Source organism: Manacus candei, unplaced genomic scaffold (assembly GCF_025592945.1).
Source record: "Manacus candei isolate 608988 ecotype Guabito, Panama unplaced genomic scaffold, ASM2559294v1 h1tg000061l, whole genome shotgun sequence".
NCBI classification, from domain to species: Eukaryota; Metazoa; Chordata; class Aves; order Passeriformes; family Pipridae; genus Manacus; species Manacus candei.
In genome coordinates this window covers 6,323,521-6,347,234 of record NW_026138109.1, presented here as the reverse complement: position 1 = coordinate 6,347,234, position 23,714 = coordinate 6,323,521, and the positions used below count along the sequence as shown (strand labels likewise).

The 23,714-nt window shown below is 47.5% G+C and overlaps 1 protein-coding gene across 8 annotated transcripts in view; it reads left to right on the top strand.

Moving 5' to 3' along the window:
- Positions 1–23,714, top strand: part of RUSC2 (RUN and SH3 domain containing 2) — a 60,295-nt gene that overhangs the window by 21,858 nt on the left and 14,723 nt on the right. For 4 of the 8 annotated variants that reach the window (XM_051804596.1, XM_051804594.1, XM_051804600.1 and 1 more), the window contains exons 2-3: positions 2,868–2,974; positions 21,236–23,314. In XM_051804596.1, the coding sequence (XP_051660556.1) occupies positions 21,343–23,314 (1,972 nt within the window). In that variant the 5' untranslated portion in view covers positions 2,868–2,974; positions 21,236–21,342. Of the gene's footprint in view, positions 1–928; positions 1,090–2,867; positions 2,975–5,017; positions 5,037–13,096; positions 13,338–21,235; positions 23,315–23,714 lie in introns of those variants that run through there. The other 4 variants (XM_051804597.1, XM_051804595.1, XM_051804599.1 and 1 more) reach the window with 4 other exon arrangements.

Below are 23,714 nucleotides of genomic sequence, written 5' to 3'. Positions count from 1 at the left end.
GCTCCCCTTCTCACACTGACTCATCTCCGTGATCAAAGAGAAGTCATCTCCTAGAAGACAGTCTCCCAAAGAAAGAGCTTTGTTCTTCCTCATTAGTTCTGAGATCTCCTGCTACCTGCAAAGCTTTGGGACAGGCCATCAGTTCTTACTGCTGTTGCTGAGAGAGGCAGATTGTGGAGGGAGATGCGTCAGAGGGATATGTGCTGCAGAGGGGCGAGGCCATGTGAGTTTGGGATTTGGGAAACATGCAGAACATGTTTTGGGGAGGAGGATACAGATGTTCATGTTGGGAGCAGATATGTGAATAGGAGTGTTTGTCAGAGAGCCCCTTGTCTGCTGTGTTGCTCTCTCCGATTTTTAACAAAATATCCCCCTGAGTTCATGTGCTCTGGTGTGTGTGTCTGCTACACAAGGCAGGCATTGCTGTCAGTGAACTGGTTAATGCCAGTGTCCTGTGGCAGGGACAGGGAGGCAGGCAAGCACTCAGCCTGCCAGCATTTATACCTCCTGGCGTCAGCATTGGCAATGCTTGTGGAGGACTGGGGAGGGCACTGAAATAGTTTCCATTCTCCTCTCTGCTGTGGGAACGAGTTTCCTGGGTAACAAATGCTCCTTGTTCTGCACAGAGCTCCACAGCTGAAACTCTCTGTCTCCTTCCTCGCTGCTGCTCCCCGACTGTCCCAGCTGAAGGGGCCGGAGATGTCTGCTTGAGCCTGCCTTAATTAACGCTGACAGTACAATGGGGCTGGCCATACGGGGGTCCTGGAGCTGCACGCTAATGGGGGCACAGTAAATAGTCTCATTTACTGCAGCTCGGTTGGAGCACAGCCTGCCAGGACTAGCTTTCTGCTTGCTGTAATGGCCAGGCACAGAGGTATGTCCCTCACTCCTGCATCCTACCTGGGGCTTGTCCCTGCTGCTTGAACAGGACTGGGTGGTGGTGTGGGTCCCCAGCATTCCAGGAAAAGCAGGCAGTGGGCTGGGGAGCATGGAGTACCCCCAATGGGGCAGATACATTGGCCTTTTGGGAAGGACCTGTGAAGCCTGAGCTCTGGAACTGGTTGAGGGAGCGTTGCCCATGTTTTGGAGGTGAGTAGCAGAGCTGCATCTGCGATTCTGGCTCCAGTGCGTTGCAAACAGGCTGCACAGCCCACAGCCAGCTCAAGGCCCTTTCTGTTTTCTTGGTGGAAGGGTCTCTCCCCTCCTTGGAGGGGAAGCCCTAAACTGTTGCCTCTGGAGTCCCTGGTGGGAGCTGCCCTGGGTTTTCAGTGAGAAATCTGATTTGAATGTTACCTGAAGAGATATTTTAAAAGTTCCTAGTGTTCTGGCCTCTGAGACAATTGGCAGCCACTTCCAGTAATAAGTCTTAGCATTTTTCTGGCATAGGTGTTTATTTTGACCTCTCCAGAGGCAGAAGCTTCTGAAAAGTGTTATGTTGTCTGGGCTGTTGTATTTGTGTTACTTGGTTCCTGTTTTGGGTGCATCAAGGCCTAAAGCAAAAAGTTTTCAGCCATGTGGCAGTTATTAATTTCTCTGAACTTTGTGTGACATTTTTACCCCTTCTTTGACTTACCTGCTCACTTCCCATGCAGACTCAGTTTAGGAGATGGGGTTTGGTTTGAGCTCATAGGGATTGCTTTTTCCAGTGTGGATGCTCCAGTCTCTGAGCTATGCTTGGCTCCATGCAGGGCTATAGGCACGAGGCTGGATGGGAAAGGGCAATAACATGAGTGGTCCCTCCAGGATGGATGGTGCTTCAGTGCAAGAAACACCTTCAGGCACAGCCTGAAGCACAGCTGAGTTTCTGGGTTGTGTGATCATGTCCTAACTGGTGAAACACCAAAAGTAGCCACATATGTCCCTTGCCGCAGCTACCTGTACCCTGTCAGGACCTGCACTGCTCTGCCTATGGAGCAGGTTCCATTTCTGCTCTGGTGAAAAGAGGTGATGGAAAAATCCTTTTATGGAGCCCCAGGACAGCAAGAGAGCCCAAGCTTTGCAGGTGGTGACCCCCTGTTTCGGGGAGGGAGATTTGCAGTGGATTGCTTTGCAGAGATGCTGCGATTTAGCCCAAGTCACGGGCAGCACTTTGATCACAGACTGCAGCTAATAGTTAGTGGGATCTTGATTTGAGATCCCCTGTGAGACCAGGAACTGCAGACATCCTGCCCCTGCCAGGTGCTTTTGGAAGTGCTGGTTGTTGCTTCTTGCTCCGGATGTGGCTGCATTTCAGGGATGCTCTGTAGATACTGTTGATGAAGCTCTTTAGGATGAGGCACTACAGGAATTTCAAGAAGCTTCAAGAAGCTTCTTGCAGTCTTCCCATCCTCCTCCTCCTCCTGCGCGTTACTTTGCAGACTGCCATTTTATTTCCAAGGGTTCTAGCTGCCATTATCAACGGTAGGAACATAACACTCCAGTCCCTTTTGCTTTCCTTTACATAGCCAGGGTAAGAGGTCAGACAGCTTGCAAGCACACATTATCCAAAATACAAGCTCATCACAGAATAAGATGCTGCAGCTCTGTTTTATGGCACGGACTTTAATCTTTTTATTTCTCCTCATGCTGCCTTCCTGATTTCCCAGTTCCTATAAGAATCAATCCTCCATCATCCAGCTCGACTCACCTCCCCTCCTCTCCTTTTCTGCTCCCTCCCATCCCCTGCCTTGTCTGAGGTTCCACAGGGACTGATTGCGAGCTGGAGCGGCGGTGCTGTGGGCATGCTTGTTCCTTCACACGCAGACACGTCACAGCAGCAGCAGCAGGAGCGTTGGAGATGTGATTGCGCAGACCCTCTGCATTGCCAGGGATGCAGCTGTGAAGAAAAAAAAATAAGAAAAAAAAAATTGACTCTGTGTTTCCCACAGCATCCTGGTGAGGAGAGCACGGAGCCTTCTGGAATTGGAGTGCACAGTGGTGCCAGAGCAGAGTGTGTTCACTGACGGGAGCTGGGGAGCGAAGGATCTGCGGAAAGGTGAGATGGAGAAATGATCTGGGTGGGCGTTAGCTGTGCTGTTGGTTTTCAGGTCGGTCGTTGTCTTGCACTGTGGCTGGTTTGTTTTTGTAGAGGATGCCAGCTACCCGATTAAGGATTTTAGGATTGATTTGTCTCTTTGGAGGCTGCACTGCTTTGGAGCTGCTGTGATTATAATGGATGTGAGCGAGCGGGGAGGCTGGGGCTGCTGCGCAGAATGCGTGTTTGTCTATTGTGGCTGTGAAATAGCAGTTGTCATGTCCAGGGCTGGTTGTGCAGGGGCGAGCTGTGCTTCGCCCCGGCAGTGCCGCTGCACAGCTCTCCATTGTGCCTGCCATGACAGCCGAGCCCACACGGATTGTTGTGGTCCTGCCAGCTACCATGCTCTCTGTGCATCCCTGGTGGTGATGCTGCTGTGCAGCTCAAAAGCTGTTTTGACAGACAGCGCTTCCATGAAAAGCCAGAGACAAAGGGCTCAGACAGAGGAAAGGTTGCTGTCAGTGTGGTTTTCAGCTTTTTTTTTTATCCTTTTTTTTTTCCTTCTTTTTTCACCCTAAATACTGGTAAATGATATGTTCAAAAGGCATTAGGATAAAATATTATGGCATCTAAAACACTGCTCTTCTGCTAAGAGACACAAGAGCCGTGTCCTGGCTGGAGTCCTTTGTGTTGCCAGGGTGTGTCTGTGCTGGCTGTGTAAATGGATGCTTTCTCCCTGCCTCTTTTCACAGATCGGATGAGAAAGGTTATCTAGGAATGGAGGAATTATTGCTTTTAATTACTGAAATGAGGGGTTCAGGCTGGGTACCAGTTACTAAAGCTTAATTACATGGTCTTGTTATAGCCAAATCCCTCTTTTCCCTCCCCGCCTTCTTCTTCTTCCCTCCCCCACCCTCTGCACAAATCCTTCCATCAAATTGCCTCTGCATATGGGAGAATGGCTTGAACAAAGAGAAGGATGTATGTGGGATATGGATATAGATGCTGGAGGGGCAGTGTTCAGGATGACAGTGAGAACAATAAAGCGAAGGCATAAAAGAACGAGATTTCAGTGTGTGTGCTAAAGTGACGTGGCCGTAGAGGAATGTGCAAACGGGAATGTCATAACAAAAGGGGATATTCAAAGAGCAAGATTCAGTCTTTCTGGGTTATGGAAGATGCTGAGCATGTGGGGTTGCAATTGCAGGTGTTTGGGGGGAATGTGGAGTAAATGGGAGTCACGTTAGCAGTGGCTGTGAAGGAATGTATCATACAAGGTGTGGATTGATGGGTGTCATAAAGGTGCATGGAGTACAAGGGAAGCAGAAATCTGCTTTTTTACCTCCAAACACCTACAGCCTTTAATACCACCTGCTTGGCAGGTCTTACCTGTTCAGAAAACCTTTCTTCCATTTGCCAGTTACCCAAGAATAATTCAGATAAAGCATTTTTAGGCCTCTCAGGGGCAACACCATGGTAGGGAAAATGTAGATAAAATGGTAGATATTTGGCAGGGCTATAGAGGAACCGTGAAAAGAAGAGGCAGATGACAGGGGCATTGCAGAGCTGGAGAACAGGGGTTTTTGGGTCAGGGACCAGGGGTACAACGCACAGAGGGGGAATCCAGGGTTGTCATTGTCAAGAGAATGTAAATGTGTTGTTTCTGTTGTCATTCTCCAGCCTCTCAGTGTGTTCCCCGAGACAGTCAGTGCTGTGTGCAGCCCCGAGGGGTTTGTGGAGGTGGGGGTTATCCTCAGCACAGCCTCTTCTGCAGTAGTTCTCCGGAGGAACCATTTTGCTGCTGCAGGTTCTCAGTTGGTTTCTTCCTCTCCATCCCTATGGAGTGGCAGGGCTCCATGGCCTTTATACCCAGTGATGAAGATAAATCCAGAGTTTCAGTGCAGGGAGCCAGGTGGGAAGGAGAGGGCTTCTAGCAAAATTGCAGAGCGGAGTGCAGTTGGCAACAGTATCCTGGAAGCACCTTCTCATCCTTATCTCGCTCTTGAACCTGGGAAATCTCTCTGTCTTCAGGTCTCTGTCCCTTTCAGGCTCATGGAAGCAGAGAGTGGGATATCTCCTGTAGGTGTGTACCACACTGGGTTTGTGGTGCTGCTGCAGAGCAGGCTCCTATGGGGGATTGGTGGTGGGTAACAACATCACAACTCTGTGTGTGGTACACCATGGTCTGGAGGACAGGATGTGCAACAGAAGGTATGTATGCAGGATACACATACTTGTATCAGCATGTGGAAGAAAAATTACATGTAGTTTGTGTGTACAATGCTTGCCTAAAGTAAAAAAAGAAGTTGATGCAGCCTCCTTCACTGTGTGGGGTGGGAGTGCTCCCCAGGACATACAGGCTGTGCCTCTCCAGTAGATACCACTCTTACAGGAACATATGTTAAGCAGTGAGAGTACACAGATAATCTCTGCCTTGAGATGCTTAAAAGGTGTCCAAGAGCTTCTGTGACTGGAGCTGACTGAAATGATTCACAGGAAGGACATACAGTTGCTGCTGTGTGTCTTCCTCACTGCATCAATGCAGGTGATGGAGATAAGGTGCAGCTGGATACAAAGGACCTGGACCTGCATTGCAGAAAGTGCAGGTGGCCCAGGAGAACATGCCATGAACTCAGGAATGGCCTGCCCATGGCTCCATTAACACCTCTCAGATGTCTGAGGCTGTGCGAGTAAACAAAGAACAAATTCTCTGTCCTAGATATCTTCATTTTCTTCCAGTCTCATGTTACTTTTGAGTCAAGATCTCGCTCTGGTGTGATAGCCACACAGTAGTCTGCCTTTTGCAACCTCTTGTTTTGCTCTGCCCTGTTTTTAATTTATTTCCTAATCTTATTTTTATTTTCCAGTGTTTTCCTAGTATAATACTAGGGGCAGGTTGATAAATCTGACACGGGTCACTTTCCTTGCCCTTGCAGCACAGCTACAGACTTCATCTTTAATATTTTTCAGCCACGTGCTTTCACCTCCTTCCTCTCTTTTCTAATGGGTATTTTTATCAAAAGCCCTGTTGCCAGCTGTGATCATGCAACTATTCTTTCATTGTTCTGGGATCAAGAATATCTTGTCCTTCTGACTTGAGCGCATTCATCTTCTTGAACTGTTTCCACTCAAAAGCTCATTTCCATTTTCTGCACCTTCTTTAACCTGTATTATCTAACCTGTCATTGCTGCAGCTTCAATATTCTTCTTCATGTCAAAACAGCACCAGAGACGCTGTTTTACTTACCTCTAATATCTTTCTGGCTGTGATTACTCATTGAGGTTGGTCAGGAGACTTTCTATTCTAATCTCTTCACCTTTCTTGGTGAATCCAGATTATTTTTTTTTTTACTTATGAGGTGCATTCAAAGTCTTTTCTGCAGTACTTCTGCAAGCTCTTTGTTCTCGTTGGCATTATAATTGTTTTCCCTGACACGCCCGAGATCGACTCTTTAAAAATTAAAAAGGTTTCGTTAGAGATCTGTTTGCTTTTTACCATTCTGTTTAATATAAACTGGGTCAGCTTGAGATACTCAATCCAAAGCCACTTCTCTATCTTGGATGCTGCGTGAAAAACTCATCTCAGTAGGCACAGTTCTGATGATTGAACACAAGAAAAGCAAATCCAAAGTAAAAGATGTGGAGACCTGTGTGGGTGGTGAGAGGTGGCGGGTCAGAGGTGGAGGTACCTCCCTGTCAGCTATGGAGTCACAGGACAGTACTCAATAGCAAGACTTTGTCCCCATTCTTGTGGAAACCATTGAAATCAGACTGGTAGTGCGAAACTTCACTTGTCTTCAACCTGAGCTGCTTTGTAGGGAGACTTCTGATGTGGATAAAGTGGTTCTGGCTATTCAGTCCATAAGTCCAAAAGAGACAGAAGCCCACCCCATTCCAGAGCTGTGCAAAAGGCTGCCAAGATAAGGCTTGAGGAAGCTGAGGGAGCTTGGCTGGCAGGGGGTGAAATCCACAGCAATGATCAATGACAGCTGTGTTGGTAACCAGCTTTAGCAGGGATTTGCTGTGTTATCTGCTGAACAGGTTCCCTGCACGCCCTCACACTCATCTGAAAGTTGGTTACTCTCCAAAGAGAAAGGAATAGACTGTCAAAATACCTCTGGTTCCTGATTCTGCTCCAGTTTTCTCTCTTGATGAAAATGATTTTATTATTCATTTTCTGAAAGAAGTGGGTCAAAGCAGGGACATACCTGTTAAGATGAGCATAAAAACAGGCTTGTCCACAAGGTCTTCCTCCCCTACCACAGTTGTGTTGCAGCTTCAGGGTCGTGTAGACAATGGGTTTTTTCTATCCATCAGACACATTCAAATATTTTTTACTGGGCAAGTCTGCTGGTGGCTATATCAGCAAATAAGAGGGAAAAAAACCCAAACAAAACCCACTGTGGTCGTTAACTGCTGTAAATGGGAAGGAGGCAGAAGGCAGAGTGTAATGTGGGCGAGTGGCCATAATGTAGGTGAGCTCCTGGCTCAGGCTCAGCCTCTGAGATTGGACTCTTGGGAGAGAGACCATGTGCTGGTCTTTGTGCAGTGCTGAAGGTGTGGGGCTGGCAGTACCTGTGAGTGATAAATAATAAATATTTGAGTGATACCAGCAATGCTGCTGACCGTTGGCTCAACCACCAAACTACCTCTCTTTGCTCCCGCACAACATGTCACTGCCCTGTTGTTGTGCTTTTGGGGACAGTGGTGCAGATATCTCAGTGTTGAGATCCAGCAGTTCTTTCTGGCAGGAGGGGTTTTTCTGCTCTGTGAGTTACAGGGAAAAAAAATAAATATTAAATTAGAGCCTGTATGGAAGACCTTGGCAAATACACAGGTTTTCACCTGATAACTTGCCTCAGACCCACTGTTAACTTCAGACTAGAGTCCTTGCTCCCTATGCAGTTGTACTAATCTCATCAGTTTAACTCCAGAACTGCACCTTATTCTTTATAAACTCACACCAGCTGCCATTGCTTCTGGAAGAGCATGACCTAAATGCTTTCAGTGGGCAGATCTCCTCTGTTCTGCTCTGCCTGCATCGATGCAGGACCAGCTGCATGGTTAGTCTCCTTTTGCCTATAGGTCCAGCTCACCTGAATTGGTTAGCAGGCTGCCTTCTTTTGGTCCATCCCTGGGGTTCCCATGGTGAAAAGCAGGGATGTGTGCCTCAGGCTCCATCGTCATGTGTCTTCTGTGTCAGCTCAGATAGCATAGCTGTACTCACAGATGTCCTTCTAAGCAGGGAGGATGACCTGTCTGATCATTGAGCTGGTGCAGTTTCCTGGTTTTAGCGATGAGGTTCATTACAGTGTCTGCTGAGACAGGATTTTTCCTGTAGTCCCACCCAGTCCAGTAACTCAAGTGGCAGAATGATAAGCCCACATATGAGAAGATCCAGTGGGAGAAATAAATAATTCATATCTCTGATCCCAAGATCCCATTGGCTCACACAATGTCTCTTCCTTGGCTTTGCCTATTTCATTCTGATGGTTGGTACCTGGAGTGACATGTCTGCCCTGGGGTTTGGCTTACTCTGGTTGACCTCTCCTTCACCACTTGCTAGTATGTTAGTTGTTGTAGTGTCTTCTAAGGGGTTTCTTGCCTAAATGTGTCTTACCAGGAGAGTGATTGTAGCTTGACCCTTGAGAAAATCAGTAAGAGCATTTCCACATGCATCTGCACTTCCCCATTTTCTACTAGCAACACTGTTCTCACTTGCCCACAGCCCATGGCATCTGACTTAACCTGCTGCTGAGACTTGTCCTCCAGCTGCAGGTCATAGTGCTTGAAATGGCATTGAGGAGAGCATCATTCCTACCCAGATGTCTCCTCCTGCCTTCAACTCCTTGTCATATGCCTCATTTTCATTTCCGCAGGCACTTGCTATTTATAATTACTGTATTTATAAAGCACTCTGAAGGTGGTGACTGCTTATTACAGTAAGCCTGACAGCCTGTTTATTCCCATGTGCTTCTCAGAGTGGCTGTTTTTGAGGGAGGACTGGGTCAGAGGAAAGGTGAGGCAGTGTGGGGCTCAGGGGGACCACAGACATCCCCGGCAGTAAGGCTAGCCAGTCCGTGGCACAATAAAAGAGGAAGAGAGAAGAAACTGCAAGAAAACAGGGATGTCCTGGCACTGACAAGCCATGGCATGAGGGTGATTAATGCACAAAGGTGACGGTGCTCCAGGCACACACCATTCAGTTCAGGTTTTATAGCTTGTTGAGACACTTGAGAGTCAATGCTGGTCCACTGAGGTTTCTGTTATCTGTGCTTCTCTTGGTGACTTTGCAGAAGCTTCAAAGACCCCCTAGAATACTTCCATGTCTGTAACCCTGACCTCTCCCAGGCTTTGTGCTGCTGACAAGATTTGGTACCTCAGGGTAGAGAAATACCCCAAACTGAAACAATGAGTTTGTGTTTGTCGTAGAGGTACTGGGGAGTGATTCCCATCTGTACCAGAGCACGTTCAACAGCCAAAGCACTTTGGTCCAGTGCCTTGTTGTCTGCTTTCCCCTTGACACAAGTTGAGGTTGAAAAGAAGAACCACAATAACCTCTTGGCCTGCCCGTCAGAATGAAAGGGGAATCTTCTTTCAAGGGTGCAAGCCACCAGACCTCACTGATTTAATGAGGAAAATTCACCATGGTAATATATCCTTCAACCCAGACATTAGTAAGACTTTGAGGACCCTCTTGTCTCTTGGGAGACCTCAAAGAGAAGTTGCATGGGGACATGGAAAACCTCTCTCACAAACCTACACCAAGAATTTGTGCAACTTAAGAGAGCAAACCCCCCGAAACCACACTACATAGACAGGGTCTAGAAACTCTTTTCCTCAGAGAGTGGATAGGTAAGAAAATCCCCTGGTTTCTTCTAGGCTAGTCTTGTTGTAAATCTTGACTTTTTTTAGCTTGAGACTAAGTTACATAAGTGTACATTAGAGAAGATAGTCACAAAAGTATACTTTGTCAGGTTCCAGATCATCAAACTGATTAAATTGATTCCAGCTCATTAAACTGATGTCTTTAAAATGCTAAAAGTAACAGGTCGTCACCCTGATCATAAGGGACTTCACCTGGTGAGCATGTGCGTATGAACATTAAGGTACATAACAAATGGAATGGAAGATTATGGCACAGAGGCTTCTAATGTTGATATAGAAAGCAGGGCCCATCCCATTGCCACTTGGGAAACTGTGTGCAATTAGTCACCCCAGCTCAGAAGCATGAATGAGCAGTTGGAGAGAATTGAAGAACTTCCCGGGAAACTGCACAAGGACCTGGAAAACTCTCCTAAGAGAGGAGACTGAAGAAATGGGAGTTACTTGAGACAAATGGGAAACTGTAGGGTTTGTGGTACGAAATAATGAATGATGTAGAGGAAAAACAATAACGATTTATGAGGTGCCCTGATTGTAACATGGAATTACTCCAGGAAATTAAGGAGGATTATTTGAAACTGGTAATATGAATAATTTTCACATACTGTGATTAATTAGTCCATGAATCTTGCTTTCAAACTTCAAAGCCCAGCAGTATTCCCAAATGGCTTGGCATTTTTGTGAATAAGACTTCCCAGTGTATTTATAGTACATGTTCAGAAGTTGCAGAGTTTTAAAACCTTGTGGTTTTGTTGAGGCCCATCTCAGTGCTAGGCCTTAGGAAAGTCAAATGGTTCTTCACCACTTGTTTCAGCTACTTGTTTTTTCTGATACTTCTGGTACTGAAAGGATAGAATAGCTTCAAGAAAGATGATGTCCAAATGTGAGTGTGTCCTAGCTGTGAAGATCTGGGAGCCTGCAGTGTGAAGGTGTCTCCTCAGTCCTCTCAAACACCCTTGAAGTGATTAAAAGCAGACTGCTTATAGAATCGTAGGATCGTTTGGGCTGGAAAGGACCTTTAAATTCCAGTCCCCCTGCCATGGACACGGACATGGATACCTTCCACTAGACCAGGTTGCTCAAAGCCCCATCCAGCCTGGTCATCCCTCCAGCAGACTTGGTTGGTCTCTTGGAACTGTGACTGCTCTTCCAGTACAGAGTCAAGGATCATCCCTATTTGCCCTCCTTTTTTTCACAGTGAATAGGTCTGTGCATACTCTGCAGCCCAACATCCTCAGCAGAAGTCCTTGGTTAATCCAGGGTTATCAGATTTAGTTAGACCCTTAATGCTCTGTTGAACCCAGTCATTCCAAGTCTAATTAGCACATGAGCTGTCTTGTGGAGTGATATCCTAAAATAAACTGTCCTGAATAGAACTTTACAAACTGAGTTTGGTCTGGGTTGCCAGCCCCTACAAGGGATACATTTCCCTCTCAGAAGAGAAGTATGTGTAATCATTAGGAGTGTCTGGTCTGATTCATAAGTATTTTATTAAGGTTCTGGCTTGCCTTTTGTTAGTTCTGTTGCCTGGAAAATATTCTGTTACATAAACTGAGGCTGTGGTTTCATCCAGATCCTCTTGAGTTCTGCCTTGCCGCCAGCCATGCAAACATACAAGCACACCCACACATCAGGAGGACACTTGGAGAGAGGTTGGACCGAGGATCTGAGAATACTCTTGTACTTGAGCAGAATGAAAATCTTGGGACCAAGGGTTGGCAAAGATTGGAGTAGGAAATATGATCCTACCCCAAGGGCAAGCAATGAAGTTTAATACCCGTATGTTCAAAAAGACTGACAGATAACTACTATTGTGGCATGTAATTTGGTGTGGAGTGCACTGGTTCAGGAAGTTACAAGCCCTAAAATTTGCAGGAATTAAAAAAAATTATATTCTGAGAGATGGTTGTGTAGTGTCCTTCTTTGCAATGTAAACAATTCCCATATGAAGGAGAGTGCTTGTTATTGGGCAGTCTGACTATGGTCCAAGGATTCTTTTCCCACATCAGGCGCTTCTTGTCTCATCTTCCTGCGAATCATTCTTCCTTTTTTCATTTTACCCACACTGAACTCTGCTAAAGTGATATCCAGACAAGATTGCAGAGAACCTGTTTGTTCAAGGACATGGCCAAAAAAGGGTCAAAAAATGCACAGTCTTAACAGTAATCAGGCAATTTCCATTTTCAAATCTGTGTGCTACAGGATCTCTTCCTTCAGCTACCTTCAAGGGATTGCAACGTGCAGCCTGTGGTCTAAAAGCAGTTGGGTATCAGTGTTATTATTATATATATTTATGTATTAATATATAACTATGTGTGGTCCTGATGTCCTTCAGAAGGTGGGATAAATTTCATGCATTAAACTCGTCAGATGCTGCCTTTATTGGGCTGATACTCAGCCTTTTTGCTTTGTACAATGCTATCATTCACAAATCCGGGAGTTTTGAGCCTTCAGATCGTTGAATTGCTTTCTGCAATGGAGACACAGATGTCTTCCTGTGTGTCCAGCTATTGCTTCTGGTCTTGATAGAACAACCTCAGGTTAGGAAGGGTTAAAGTCTCCCGCAGTCTTAGCAGGAGTCAGCTGTTGGACACAGCTGCTGATTAAAAAAACATTTAGATGTGCACTGTGAAGAGGAACATCTAGTAAAACCAGGCTGCTGCTGGGATATGTTCTGTTTGTGCCTGATTTCAGAGCTCCTGCTTTGTTTGCACGCAGTGTGTATTAAATTCTGTGTAGGATTGCATCATTTAATACAGCTCTGCAGATGCAGGCAGTCTGGCTGCCTGGCAGTTCTGATGTCCATCACTCCTAGGTAATGCCATACCTTCATTGCTTCTCCTGTTCACTGGGGCGTGGTTACCTAGTTGTTGTAGCAAACCACTGCTGTGTTCCAGTCTGAAAATAATCCTGCTGGAGTTTTTTGGCATCTCTAGCTGCTTTATTTATAGTGGCCTGAGGGGTGATACTTTTATTTCAAGAACTTGGCCTGGCTGTGGTTTTACTTCACTCTCCCATAGCCACCTCTGCTGCCTGTTGTGCTTCTCCTATGTTGCTGCATAAGGATGTACCTTTGTAATATGCCATCCCAGAAATATTTGGTTTTCACTTGATAGCGAGTGATTCCTACATATGTGGAGCTCTGGGCTGAACAGACAATAAACATCATTTTGCAGACTCTTTAACTGAATTATCTTAAGACTGAGTTCCTTATTTGTCAGGCTTTCTCAAGTGGTCACTGATGCTTTTGCCTTGCAGGGAGGGTTCAGGATTGTTCTGCAGCTCTGGTTCCTGCAACACGTGGTCTGGACAGAAATGAAATGCCAGTTTTAGTCCCCATGGAGAAGAAGCAATAGGGAAGAAATGCAGCTGTGGAGTGACTGGAGCCTGTATGGATGTGCTGGCCAGTAGTGCAGCAACATCTTATTCACTGTGAAGGCAAACCATCTTCGTCCATTTTTGGACTTAGGTCATCTGTTTTCCCCAACTCATGGATGTGGTAAGGGATCTAGGACTACTTGAGGTAGAGCTGTCCTTGTGCTTTCTTTTGTGCAGATTAAACTTGCTTCTGCAATTATCCTTCCATAAGCTTTGGATAAGCAGATCATCTCCTTTGCCATGGTCTGGGCAACACTTAAGTTTCCCGAAGCCAGATTCCAGTAAATGTTAGGGAAGAAAATCCAGTGGAAGTGATTTGTGACCTCTCTTTAAAAGGTCCTTCCAGAGTATAGTAATTATAGGGATGCTACAGATCTCTAGCAAGTCCTGAAGTCTCCAGTGCTGTTGAGAACATTTCCATGTATATGAAGCATCTGTACCCTCTCCATCTCTTGATGTCATCTCAGGAGCCTTCACCCTTGCAGCGCACACCTGAGCAAGAACAGCTGCTCTTTTCACCTTGGCATGTGAAATATGTGACAGACTCGTGGGGCAGTTTTGCCATCCTGTCCGCCTGCAGGCACTGGTCAGAGAGCCAGCTTTGATTCCTGAAGCTGAGCTGAGTTTGATGTCTGACTCCTTCAGCCAAACACTCCATTCCCTGCATCCTGTGGCTGTTGTGGAGTGTTTTGAGGTCATGGATCCCAGGTATAGAAGTTGGTGGCTTCACTTCTGCTGAAGTCACACTTCTGCTGGCTTTGACTCAGGTTCAACTACAGCTGCTGGCTGTGGTTTTGTCACTGTTCAGCTGCAGCTGCTGGTTCCTGGGGTCCTTAGCTGGGCAGGTCTGTAAAAGGAGCACGTTCATGTGTCAGCCAGCTGACAGTCCTGCTTTGCCACAATTCACAGAATCATACAATGGCTTGGGTTGAAAGGGATCTCAAAGATCATGTAGTTCCAACCCCCTTGCCCTGGAACAGGGAAGCCACCCACTAGGCCAGGATCACTAAGCCCTGGCCAAAGATGTGCAACTAGGTAAGAGTTAATCTTGGTATCCTCAAATACTGATTGTGCCCAGCAATTTCATATGCTTAGAGGAATTTTTTCTTTCTGTGCGGGTTCTTGAGTGCTCTGGTGACCCTGCAACAGCTAGGCCCCAGCACCCAGGCAGATCCATTTTTCAAAATGGAATTGTGTGATTTCTGGTCTTGTAAGATCTTCAGTAAGCTTTCAGAGTGCTCAGGCAGAAAGGTGCTATACAAGTGTGGCCCCTCCTCCTGCTGCTGCTGCTACTAGAGTGTCTGTGATAAGAAAGGATTTACTGTGTCTGCAGTTTAATTCAGCAGCAATTTCTGTGTGATATGAACAGCTAGAAACATCAGAGTCTTTTTCTTCTCTGCGGATTTGCATAAAGTAATTAGGAGCATATGTGGTGGGGGCTGGGACAGAGTGGCTGGTGGGGAGGAGGAGGAGGAGCAGGTTCCATCCAAGATCACCTCAGTGGATGCTGTGAGTCATGCCCTGTAAATGGCTCTTAACGAGTGCCACATGCCAGATGATGAGTCACGGAGCAAGGGAGCACAGAAATGGGAGAAACTGGTTCGGTCACTGTCCTGGCTCCTGTGATAGCTGGTATAGATCTGCTGCTTGAGCTATTTCTGGTGTCTTGTATAACTCTAAATGCACAGAGCAGCTGGGGCATCTTTTCCTCTGACTGGGAGGCAGTACCTGCCTTATGCTGGTTGTGTCATTGTCAGGAATACACAAACTGCACCTACTGCTTATTTTCATCTCTGCTGCTGAGTCCCTCATCCCTGACCTGTGCAGCTTCTTGCTGTCAGGAGCTCAGGGGCTGTGACTGACTGTCACGTGCTGCAGTTTCCATTTGGAACACATCATAATCCTATATGGTTCTGAGATGTAATGATACATTAATCATGGGCTTAGTCAGACTGTCCTGGAAACCACTGGAAAAAGCCCTGGCCAAGGCAGCACCGCTCTGTGGAAAGAAGAGGGAAGTGGTCCTTTTAGGAATCACTGCTCAGCACCATGAAAGGAACCAGCCTGAACTGAGGCAGAAATTTAGTATTTAGTGTTTCTGTGTTGCTGCAGCTCCCTCTAAACATAAAGTTCTGCAATGTTCACTCTGGGACCGTGCAGACCACCCTCACCCTGTTTCCCGGGGCTGGGAAGGAGAGCTGGAGGTTTAGGATGAGTCAAAGAACTAGTATTTCCTTTTACACCTTTTCTTTCATTAAACACACTGGATGATTTAATAAGGAGTTTAATGAAGGTGTGAATTTGACAGATGATGTATTAGCTGGCAAGAAATAAACAGATGTCCAAACAAATACCAGTAACTAGTACCACTGTACAAGAATTTACAGGCTTCCTCAGCTCCACCCTCTGCTTGCTCACCCTCATGGTTCAGATCCATCCCCAGGCCACTCATCCTTTGCCACTCACCCCATCCTCTTCTCTGATGGTGCTATCTGAATGGCCTCCAGTTTCCTGAAATTTTCCTGATAAGATTTTCTTTAAGACCATTCAGTACTTTCTGGCAGTTTTTGGAGTGGCAGAGCTGGTGCAGGGACAAACTGCAGTACTGGTGCTGGCTACAGTGAGCCCTGAGATCCCCCCATGCTGTCTGAAGAGTGGCTTTCAGTCTGGATTAATCTCCTGGCCCTTTTGCCTGGAGTTAGACAGCTGAATATATCTCTCCCTGTGGAGCAAACAGGAGATGTCTGTATTGTGCCCTTGTCTGCAAAATCACACCGTTGCTTTTTGCAGCATTTCTGCAGGTGCTTGTTTTGTAGGGCTGTGTGCTTTCTTCAGGCATGTTGATGCAAATGTGCTGTAGGAGTCAGGGATTCACATGGAACAGCTCTCAGAACAAGCAGCTCCAATACAATGGGATTTTTTCTGCTTCTTATATGAAACTGTATGCACAGCTTTTAAACCTGTTTTTCTGTCTTTTACTCTGTCTTTTTACCCTTCCTCTGTCTGAGGAAGATGCTGATGGCAGCGAAACCGCAGCCATACAGAAAGAGACAGCAAGAACCCTCACAGTTAAAGATTTCCTTTGGACATTCAATTTCATAGATGAAGTGACTGGTTTCACAGAAACAGTAATCTGTTCAGAAAAGCCATTCTCCAAAAAGCCAGCATTGCCTCCAGCTGACAGGTCTGATGATCTTCCTCCTGCCTCTTTGTCCTCTGTGCTCTATGTGCAGTCTTTTTACATTTAAATCACATTTATTTGTTGTATCTCTGCATGCCTCCTCCACTATTACGTTTTATGGGGAAAGCTGTGTCCCTGTGTGTTCAACCCTGTCACCCAACAGCAGACAGCACTGAGCAGAGAGGGATGTTAAGTATTCACCAGTAGAACTCCAAAATCGTGGTTGGAGCCGTAAGAGGTAGCAGGGTTCCTGAAGATGTGTGCCACCACACCTAACTCATCAGCCCCTGGAGGCAAGGCTGGTGCTTACACCAACCCCCTCTAATGGAACCACTTCTGGTGGCTTCTGCATCTTCTCAGTAGTGTTGCAGAGGCAGGAGTCTGTACTCCAGAAGCCATGAAGCTGCACCAACCATCTTTAAATTAGCACAAGGTCCTCAGTCTTTGGAGTGTGGCAGAAGAGGGATTTGAGAGCCTCTCTATAGTGCTCAGCAAGGACTTAGAAGGCATGAAGTGCAGAGCCTGAAGGATTCTGCATGCTCCTCCTGTTCCCTGCAGCATGCTGCCTCCTCTCTAAAGCACAGACATGACTTGGTAGGCGGCTCTCAGATCAGTGCTGAACCATCCTTTGTTGCTCAGCACTCACCTGCTCTTTACCTAGAGCTTTGCTGTAGCTAAGGAGTTTTTGTTTTGCATATTTATATACGTGGGGCTACAAATCATTCCTGAGCAATTCCACACCAAACATAGGTGTCTCACCAAAAGCCATCCTTTCTGCTCTGTATTATCTTGACTGGAATGAAGCACCCACAGGTAATGAAATGTGTGGTCCTCACCTTCTCTGGGTAACCCCTAAGCACCTCAAGAAAGAGCTCACAGAGTAAACAACCCATGTCTCCCGTGTTGCAGCAGATGGTGTCGGTATGGAGAAGGCAAGAATTTTGCTGTTGGAGAATAAAATGGCTGTTGTACTGATGGATCTAGGGTTGTGGTGCTCCCTGCATGCCTCCCTGCCTTGCACTGCCATGACATGCTTTTCCAGGCAGGGATCGATGCTGGATGCTGTGTTTGCTGTTATACATGTAGCATTGAGTAAGATTCAGCACACTGTGGGCTTGCTGATAAGAAGAATGAACTGATCTGGCAAAAAGCGTTCAGGTATAGACTGTCAACATCTGGAAATTTCCCATTGCAAAGAGGAGTGAGGGCTTTACAAAGAGCTGAACAAAGAGCTGAACAAAGCCAGCAGAATCTGAAATGTCTGCTTGCTGCATTTTATTCCCCAGTGTCAATCCCAGCCTAGCAGACCCTGAATACGAAGAGGAAGGATCCTTCTACTGTCTTCCAGAATAAGAGAGGGAGAGTCAAGCGGTGGTTGGGCTAGAGAGGATGCTCTGGTGTTGGGAACTGAGTAATCTTTGCACTGGCAGTGCTGTCACCAGCCTTCCTGCATCCCTAAGTCAGGAGGAAGGGAGGAGAGGTGTTGCAAGGGAGAGAGAAGGAGTATCTAGGGCACAAGACATCATGCCTATCCCTAGAGAAGCGATCAGTATGTCTCCTGGCAGGAGCTGTCTGCATGCCACCTGTGATGCTGGACCTCAGAGCCTTGCTGGGGGCAGGCTGTGGGTGCAGGCAGGATGGGCATCCGTCTGCTGCAGCGTCTGTGACAGCCCGGGAATCACATTCCTCCCGGGGAGCCTGTGCTGCCGCCGAAACCAAAATGCTGGGCAGAGCCGTGTGTTGCAGCCAGAGCACAGGAGAGACAGCTGGGAAATGGCTGCGTGTCAGCTCTGACATTTTGCCGTCAAATGTCAGAGTGTCTCTGTGCAAGCCTCGTCCTCCCACAGCAGCTTCTGCACTGACATGAATTGTGTGCTGCTCGGCGGGGCTTGTCAGCAGATGGGTGCTGGTGCTGGGAGCCGGCTCCAAGCAGCCATTTTCCAGAGGCAGTGGAGACACGGTGCTTCAGCAGTGAAGTGTGCTGCCATCCTCAAAACAACACCTTTCAGATGGATGCATTGTGGCAGCACTGGAAATACGGCAAAGCCTTATGGAGGGATGTGATCTGAGCATTACAATCAGCTACAAGGGCAGTAACAAGGGCAGGGGTGGCCCATGTGAGCAGATAAGCGCTGGGGGGCCAGCTTTTTTCCCAAAATGCTTGGGAGGTGGGGGGAGGCAGGGGTGGGAAGACAGGGTAAACTTCTGCTGAGTTAAATAAAAATAAACTCAGATAAACTCAGAGCTCCTGTTGCGCCATCAGTGGAGCACAGGGTCCAAAATGGGGGATGAACTCCGCCCCAGCCACTAAACACCACTTTCAGCACGTGTGCATGTGTGTGCGCTAGGCTCAGGGTCAGGAGCTACTGCTACCCACAGTACCTCTTGAACAGTGGGATCTTGGGAATCCTAGATGTAAAGGATCTTCCCCCAGGAAGCGGGCAGAGTACGGACTCATTCCTTTCGGGCTCTGTGGCAGTGGCTGTGGGAAAGGAGCCAAAGGCTTGTAAGACGGAGGAGTCACTAAAAGGGGTGTAAAGGTTGATAGGAATTTGAGGGAGAGTTTGGAGTCGCACAGTAAATAGTCCAGTTGGATGTAGTCGAAGTGGTCTAGGAGATCTCTGTTCTTCAGAGCCTAATCCTGGGTGAAACATCCCAGCAACAGCAGACGTGTAGGTGAGTGTCCCCACCCTATAAGTCTCTGGTACTATCTACCAGAAGGCCTATCTGTTCTCTGACACTGGTGTTAGCATTAAATTTTGGATTATTGGGTGTTTACTGTAAACACTAGCTCCGTTTCCATCTTTGTGTTTTTATTTCCTGACAGCATCATCCTGTGTCTGTGAGAAGCACTACTATGTGTGGGAGGAAAGTACTTCTTTTGATCATTTTTTTATCATCTTATAATTGCTATTCTTACATCTCGAAGCTGAAAGAACTGAAGTTCCTGATGTTTCTGTGTAGCTGTCTTACTGCTTATGCTCTTGTTCTAACTTCTCTTATCCCACATATCTCAGTTTCCCTCGTGGGCTGCCATGTGCCTTTGCAGCTCTGCTCCAAATCCATTATCACTCCATAGTCACAAAAGCTGGGATAAGGTAGGCAAAGGCCACATGAATGCCACTTTCTGGAGTCTGAAGGTCAGTGGTGCCAGCAGACCTGTGGTCCTGGAGTCCAGAGCAGAACCACAGGATGCAGTTTACAGGATGCAGTTTTCAGGGTGCAGTGAGCACTGAGGATGCCTGGGTGAGTTAGGGGATGTGTATTGCTAACCCAAGGATGTTTGGGGCCAAGGTTTTCAGAACAAATGGTGGACCTGTGAGAGCAATAGGTCATTTTTTAATCTCTCAGGATCATCCTGGATCACTGATGTCTTTTCTGGTTTTTCCCTCTCTTTGCTGCCTTAGTCCTCCCATGCACTTGCCTGTGTTGGATTCTCTGTAGTGTCGAAGGGAAGGTAAGTCTGTTCTGGAAGCACTTGCAGGCTGGACCTCCAGGTTAGGTGGGGAAAGAGAAATTAATATGTCCTCTGCACTTACATGTCAGATGCTGGTGAACATGTACAAGAAGGATGAAGAGGGACTTTTGACATGAGCAGGTAGTGATAGGACAAGGGGAAAAGGCTTTAAACTGAAAGATGGTGAGTTCAGGTTAGGTATCAGGAAGAAATTCTTTACTGTGAGGCACTGGAACAAGTTACCCAGAGAATTTGTTGATGCCCCATCCCCAGAAGTGTTCAAGGCCAGGTTGGATGGGGCTTTGAGCAACCTGGTCTAGGGAAAGGTGTCCCTGGCCATGTAATGAGATGATCTTTAGGGTCCTTTCAGCCCAAACCATTCTGTTATTCCTCTGGCTTTAAGAGAACTTGATATTTAATGAACACAGAGGGAGTGGGGCTCTTAGTGCCCTGCCTGTATGGCTCCTGGGACTGTTGTACTATTGTTAAGTGCAGCAGGTAATAAGATAAGCAGATAAATACCACAGATAATGTAGCAGAGAGCTGTGAAACAGTCATCTCAGAGCACCAGTTTGGAGGAACCAGTTTGAGCTGAGGCTTAACCATCAGCAAAGGGTGAGCAGAAGCCAGTGTGCTGTATGGGACCTACTTAACCATCACCAGTGGCCTCCCGTGGCCCCACTGAAGTCATCTGCTCGTTTTCACTGAAGAGGCCTTTGTGTACATAAGTAGTTGCATACTTTGGCATGCTCCTCAGGCACCATTTAAAGAGTCAGGACCTCATGGGGCCTTCTGGATTTCGGAGAGGAATGGCTGTTGCTGCTTTCCTGTTCCAGTCTGATCCTGCTTTCCTGTCTCTGCCTGGACCTGTGTGTCTGATGTTGCAAGACCTTTCAGAGCAGTTCTGTATTTGGTTCTTGAAGGAAAGTTCAAGGTACCTAAAAAGAGAAAAAGATGTTTAATCCTGTGAAAGAAGGTAGACTGCTCTCACCAGAGTGCAGTGCTTCTCTTCAGGACCTGTGCTGTTTTCCTGTGAGCACACAGTGCCATCTGCAGTGAGGTCTTTGTTTGGCCCAAAGCCCGTTTAGCCCTTTGGCCACTTGACTGAAATCAGTTACTCACTTTAGATAACTTTGAGAGGGGTCAGGTGGAATCACAAGTGTCGTCTCAGGAGCCTCCAGGGAGGGTGACGTTTTTGTCTTACATTGTGATGGTTTGTTTTCCTGAGGAAGGACCTTATGCTCAGGTACTTGTGCTTACAAGGACCTGTCTGTTTGATCCTTGTCAACACATGAAATCTTCAGTCAAACCGAGGATGCTTTAAATAGTCACTGCCTTTCCTGAGAGGTGACTTCCTCTGTGATTTTGTCTCTCTCTCTAGGTATCTGAATTCCCTCATGAGAAGTGTCCTCCTTGCCTCTCATGTGCAGCCTTACCTGTTCATGGGTGGTACCAGCTTCACTGATGCCCTGAAGAGCATTCCTCACCATGGATAGTCCACCCAAACTGACTGGTGAGACGCTGATTGTCCATCACATTCCTCTGGTGCATTGCCAGGTCCCTGATAGACAGTGCTGCTCCGTGAGCAAAAGGACCAACCCCTTCTGCCAGCCAGAGCTCAGCATTACACGGACCTCTGCCCTTCCAGACAGAGACCTTTCACAGACTGACTCCTTGGTATACAGCAGCTTTCTCCAGACCTCTGAAACCTCAGCAGAGGCCTCAGACAACAAAGAAGGAAAAGCAAGGGATCTCATTGTCCCTGGTGTCAGTAAGCGACACAACCCTTTCCTGCTGAGTGAGGGTGAAGACCTCAGCATTTTTGGGGATGACTTGGGTCAAAAATCTTTCCACCTTCACAACTCACTTGTCGATGGCAAACCTCCCTTCAGTCTGCAGGAGCTGGCCCTGCCCCCCTTCCACCTCCATGACTCCAACCACATTGTGAAATCCTGGAACATGGCCAGCCGGTCCGGTGTGGTGGATGGGCAAGAGGACAAAATCAGCAGTGACGACATCCAGAAGAGGAACAATGCAAACAGGTGCCATCAGGCCTCAGAACGCATGGAGCTGGATGAATGCAGCTGCCACCGTGGCAGCTCTTCCAGCTTCTCCTTCGATGGTGGTGACCAGGAGTGGAACCAGAACACAGGTGAACCCCTGAGGAATCAGGATGCCCTGCACAGCCGGACATGCAGCTGTTCCAGCTCAGAGATCCAGCACTGTCGGTGCTACAGTTCATCAAGTCAGTCTGAAGTGATTGACCAACAGATGGGCTACATCAGCGACTCTTCCTGCAACAGCTCCGATGGCGTGCTGGTGAACTTCAGCGCTCTCTACAACAAAATGAATGGCCAATCTCAATCAAACCTGAATTCAGCCAACCTGTCCTGTGACTCTTCCTTCTGCAGCCACTCAGACACAGGAGCTTTTTACCTGGATTTGCATTCATCGCCCACAGAATCCAAGATGTCTTGCGAGTCGCATCACCCAGAGAGTTCAGGGAAGGTGTGTGGGTGCCAACACTCCTCCTCACCTGTCCTTGATGCTAACTGCAACTCCTACCACCTCCACTGTGAGCCTTGCACTTCAGAGAGCTCTGACCTCACTGCCTGCTTCCAGAGCCAAGCACGGCTCGTTGTGGCTACTCAGAATTACTACAAGTTAGTCACATGTGACTTGTCTTCCCAGTCGTCCCCCAGCCCCGCAGGATCTTCCATAACTAGCTGCTCGGAAGACCAGACCAAGGGTAGCCCAGCCCAACCCACAGAATACTATCTGTTTAGAAGGCCTGACCTGAGACAAGAGGAAGGCAATGTGGAGTGCAGTGAAGAGGAGGCAAAGGGAGAATCCACCCAGAACACGATTGAGGGTCAGGTCTATGTCAATGTGTCACCACCGAACCTCAACACAAGCCGACAGCGCTCCAGGAGCTACGATCAGAACCTGGACAGGAGTCCCAGCAGCAGGCTGGGCTCCTTGGAGCGCATGGTGAGCTGTCCAGTCAAGCTGAGTGAAAGTCCAGCAATACCCATCCAGAGTTCTCCCCCAAAGAGAGTGACATCTTTCGCTGAGCTGGCTAAAGGACGGAAAAAGAATGGCACCTCCCCACCGCTCCGGTCTAGCGGTGATTCCTCCTTGGAGTTCTCTCCTATACCTGAGACTCAGCGGGATTGCCCAACCTTCCTTGAAGAAAGAGCTCGGCGGAGCCAGAGTCTTCCACCCATGCCCTTTGTCCATGGCCTGAACCACAGCTGTGAGGGCTTCTGTTTGAACCATGCTTTTGGGGACAGCCAGGCTTTGTGTTCCACCAAGGACTCGATCTCCAGTGAGAAGGTCCCCAGTGGGCATGGGGCAGGTGAGCAAGCCTCTCTCTCCCTGCTGATGGAGGCAGATGCCAGCTTCTCGGGTGGCTCTGCCGGTGGCCACGGACAAAAAGATGTTAGAGCCCGAGCAGACGGTAAGAAGCCAAACTAGGCAGAATGGAGAAATAAAAAGAAAGGCAACTCTTTGGGATATGAGGGGAGCTGCAGGGGAACCTGCATGGCAGTAGGAGACCAGTTCTTGTGCAGTTTGGCTCCTGATCTGCCTGGTTCCTGATCTTTGACCCTGGGGCAAAGCCTTGCTGTGCTTATTTCAGACTCATATCAGTGCAGATGTCTTGTCCTTATATTACTAAAGCCTCTTGAGGTTTTGTTCAAACCTTTCATATCATGTAAGGGAGGATATGACATTAGCACTTGGAGTCTGTGCAGCTTGAAGGGTTGTCTCCCTTCCAGGTATTTACTGTGCTTGCCCATAAGAATCACCTGCCCTTAACTCCCAAGACAGAGATGTGAAGATGCTCAACAAAGTCATGG